The 4,262-nt window shown below is 30.8% G+C and overlaps 1 protein-coding gene across 1 annotated transcript; it reads left to right on the forward strand.

The window, feature by feature from the left end:
* The first annotated feature begins 670 nt into the window (after window positions 1-670).
* LOC108345185 (protein CHROMOSOME TRANSMISSION FIDELITY 7) lies at window positions 671-2,730 on the forward strand. The gene is made up of 3 exons (XM_017583766.2): window positions 671-1,075; window positions 1,196-1,698; window positions 2,159-2,730. Exons 1-3 carry the CDS (start codon window positions 734-736, stop codon window positions 2,277-2,279), a joined length of 966 nt encoding a protein of 321 aa, XP_017439255.1. The 5' UTR covers window positions 671-733; the 3' UTR covers window positions 2,280-2,730.
* The last annotated feature ends 1,532 nt before the right edge of the window (window positions 2,731-4,262 follow it).

Raw genomic sequence — 4,262 nt, forward strand, 5'->3', positions numbered from 1 at the left:
AGATGTGACTTCAGGATTGTTTGTTCTGTTTTGGTTCAGGTAAATAAATACCTTTCTCCCTATTCTTTGCTTATATGGTGCATATTTAGCGAGAATACCTGGTGATTATGAGAAATTTGGGTTATTAGAACCAGATATGATGTCCTGTTTATTTGTAGTTGTTATTAGCGTTGGTTAGCCCACACTCTCTTTAAATGATTTTTATACTTAGCATCGGTTGTCCCGATCTTTATATATCTCTTATGTATGTCAAACATTATGTACTAGTTTTTGAACAAGAAAAATTCTGTATACAAAATATAAAAAAACGTAAGTTTGGTATTTTGGTTCATTAGTGAAGCAATAATCTTTAATTTTCAGCTAAATCTAATTCATAAAATCATTAGCTATCGTAATATATGGAATAATTGGGTTTTGAGCTTCTTCAGCTCCACATAAAATCAGTACTAAATTGTAACCATACATATTTATTAGCAATATAAATTATTATAAACAAAATTTCATATAATACTTTTTCTTTTATAAAAAATTATCAATAAAAAATTGTATTTATCATTTTTACATTAAAATATTATGTAAATATTTATATTTTTGAATAATTTTCATACTTTTTACATTGATTTGTTTAAGCGGGAAATTTAAAGAACAAAATGAAAAGTTTGGCAGCAAATGAAAGGATCATCAATAACACTGTCACATAAGGAAGAAAGAAACGTCCATTACTGAATCACAAATGCAGTCCAAGATCAGTGCTTTCTTCACATCCACCCAAGATTCCTCTTCTCCCAACAACGACCATGATTTGTCAACCTGGGAGAATCAGCAACATCACATCATCAACACCTACACCCGAAGGCGCGTAAATCCTAGGTCCGGTACTTCGGATCCCCAACCGGTAACACTCGCCAAAAACAAGAAGAGAAGCTACGCTCAGTTTCATCTTGATTTTGGCCAATCCGATTTCCTCTTACGCTCGTGTTCTACATGCGGCATAAAGTTCACTCCCGGTGATCCACAGGACGAGAAATCACACAATGAATTTCACAAATCATACACGCAGGGAATCCTATTCAGAGTTAGCTCTCCGCCTACACTCTCTTCTTTTACGGTTTTTTATTCCTAAATCTTATTTCCTACACTCTCTTTTGTGGTTTTTTATTCCCAATTTTATCTTATTTCCTACTGTATTCTGCAGGGTTGGACCAAAGAAAATGTTATTCCTCTACCCAGTTTGGATACGGGTCGAGTCGTTTTATTCTTGGAGACCGACCGGTCTTCTCACAGGAAGAAAGTTGAAGAGGTGGTGAGGATGATGGAAATTGAGATTGGAAGTGGGTGGATACTTCACGAGCGCTGTAAGGTGTATCTGTTTGTTTCTCTGAACAGGGTTGCTGGGTGTCTCGTTGCGGAACCAATTGAAAAGGCATTCAGAGTTGTGTCTGGCTCTGTTGCTGGATCTGTTCACAGTGCGAAGAAAAGGGGAGTAACGACACGCTCTACCACTCTTCAATTTGGGAATGTTATTTTCCAAAGGGAGGTCCATAGAAAAGTTGCTAATGTGAGTGATTCTGAAAAGATGGAAGGGGCAATCTTCTGTGCCAGCGAACCAACCGCTGCTGCTGGTGGCATTAGGGCCATTTGGGTTACTCCCTCCAACAGAAGAAAAGGCATTGCCACCCAGTTGCTAGAAGCAATGAGGTAGCTTAAATTAAATTTGGCTTTAATTGACTCTGAGGAACTTTAAGTATTTTATATAAAATCAATAAGTTCATAGGTAATGGAAGACCTTATTTATCTACAAGTCCTAATACTAACCACATGGAATGGGTGCTAAGTGGTTGGGAAAATGTGTTTGATTTTACAAAAGGAAGTATCATAATTGTTTTTGCTTCATTTCAAATGTGGTTTTAGAAAATATATACACGCTCAGTTATTTTCTAATTTAACAAGAAGTGATTCAAAATAGTTCTGCGTTGGATTAAAAAGGATATATCAAAGTTACTTTTAGAATAAAAACATAAAACAAATAATTTTATCTCAATATATTTTTCCTATGTCAAATTTATTGTTTTTAACACTCATCTAGACGTACACTTAACTATTTTGCAACCATTTGCTTGCCTAGTGATTTGAATTTCCTGTGTTAAATTGGTTGCAGGAAGAGTTTCTGCCCCGGTCTTGAGCTTGAACGTTCTCAGTTAGCATTTTCCCAGCCTACCTCTGCTGGAAAGGCATTAGCAGCTAGTTATACTGGCACTGGTTCATTCTTAGCATATTAGAGCAAACAAAACAGTTTATTAGTGTTTACTTATCTTGACTGTTAATAGGTATAAGCGTAAGTTATTCTGGTAAAGTGTAACATTTTTTTAGCTCATATAAGCCATGAATCTGTCATCTCATTGTTTTTTGTTGGTACAAATTTGTCATTGTGAGTGGATTTTACCATTTAGTTCTTGAGAGTCAAGAGTTCGCATGTATTGGAGAACATCCTTTTGAAGACTACAACTGTGACTGATATTTAAAGATGTATTTTGAAACTGCAAACTGAAGTTCACACTTTCCAAGTACTAAATTAGGGAGCAAGAAATTGTATCTTTTTTTGTTTTTTTTTTCTCTGTTGACTGTTTGCAGGTTTGTAACTTCAAGCCAAACACAGCTTATTTGGTTGTGTTCAAGCAAGCTTAAGTTATCATAACCCGTAATTAATGGGAAAATAAGCTTCTTACATTATGTGTGCTTGTCTCTTTTCTTAATAATTTATAAGCCTTTTAATATATATATATATATATATATATATATATATTTTTTTTTTTTTTCTAGCTAACGTTTCACCTTGATAACTATAGTTCTTTTTATTTTTTGTCTTAATTGTTGGGTAAATTTTTTAATTTTAATTTGAAATAATATTAAAAAGTTCAAGAAAATTGCATCTAAAGTGACATCTTATTATATGTATGTTATTTTCATTTCATTGATTCATAATCTTTTATTTTCTGTCAAATTACACATTGGACATGTTTCTTTATTACTTTGACCCATCATTTTTATTTGCTTCGAAGTTTTGCATATGTAATGCTATATTTTTCTTATCTATCTATGCAAAGCCAAAAGATCATAGTTATCTTTCAATACTACAATGCTTTTTTTTTAGTTAGTGTATGGTATGTAGATATATTTTTCAAATTTTATGTTTGTGTTATGTCTAGTGAAGGGGACTCTAATTTCAAAACTAACTTTCTATGGGATATTGGTAGTGGATTAACTAATGCATTAATTTAAACCATTATGTATCATTAAGCGATAGGTAGTCGCCAAAACCAAAGAAAATTCTCTTAATATTTCATTCTTAATAAATGATTAATTCATTTAATTTAATCTTTAACATAAAGTGATTTAAGACTGGTTTTAAATAATTGACATGTTCAAAAATAATTTTCATTATAGCGGTTATATACTTTGTCAATAATTATTTAGAAACGATATATCAATTTGAATATTTTGAGACTGGTCTCACACACTTTTTTTTCCTTTAAATTTTTTACTTTATTTCTTTTCTTTTATCGAGTCATAAGTTATTTTGTAGAAGACAATAAATATTAAAGTTATCTAATTTGATCATATTTTGGTGTCAACTTTCATGACAGTTCCTACCTTAACTTATTTTTGAAATATTTTTCTTGAGAAGCTTAAGAAAGAGGAAAGGGAAGATAAGAATATGAAAACTTGTAGACATCAAGAATGGCTTGAAACGAAAAAACCATTTTTACCGATGTTACTCAAGCTAATACTCTTGCCCAAGTAAGAAATATTGACAAAATCAAATTTTCTTTTCTTTTGTTGGATTTTATTCACAAGAGATTTTGTTGGTCAAACGACTTTTATATAATTAAATTGACATGTTTTTAATTTCATACACACTAAATATATATGTAACTAATAGATGAAAAAAAATATGAAATGTGATGCGTTTTGTAAGACCCATAAAAAATATTTACCTTAATAGTAATAAATTTCTTTGTGAATGGAAAATATAATAAGTTTATAAAATGTGGAAAGATTAATAAGAAATTTTGGTAGCTTAATTTGTAAGACTCATGAAAAATATTTATAATAGTAAATTTTAGCATTTTATTAGTAATAATAATTTTAATGGATAGAAAAATGTAAATTTTGGATATAAAATTATAGTAATTTTAGAAGGAGAGGTTCAAATTTTTGGTAACTTATTTAGTAAATTTTTTAAATTGAATAGTAAAAAGTGA

The sequence above is a fragment of the Vigna angularis genome, chromosome 8 (genome assembly GCF_016808095.1).
Source record: "Vigna angularis cultivar LongXiaoDou No.4 chromosome 8, ASM1680809v1, whole genome shotgun sequence".
NCBI classification, from domain to species: Eukaryota; Viridiplantae; Streptophyta; class Magnoliopsida; order Fabales; family Fabaceae; genus Vigna; species Vigna angularis.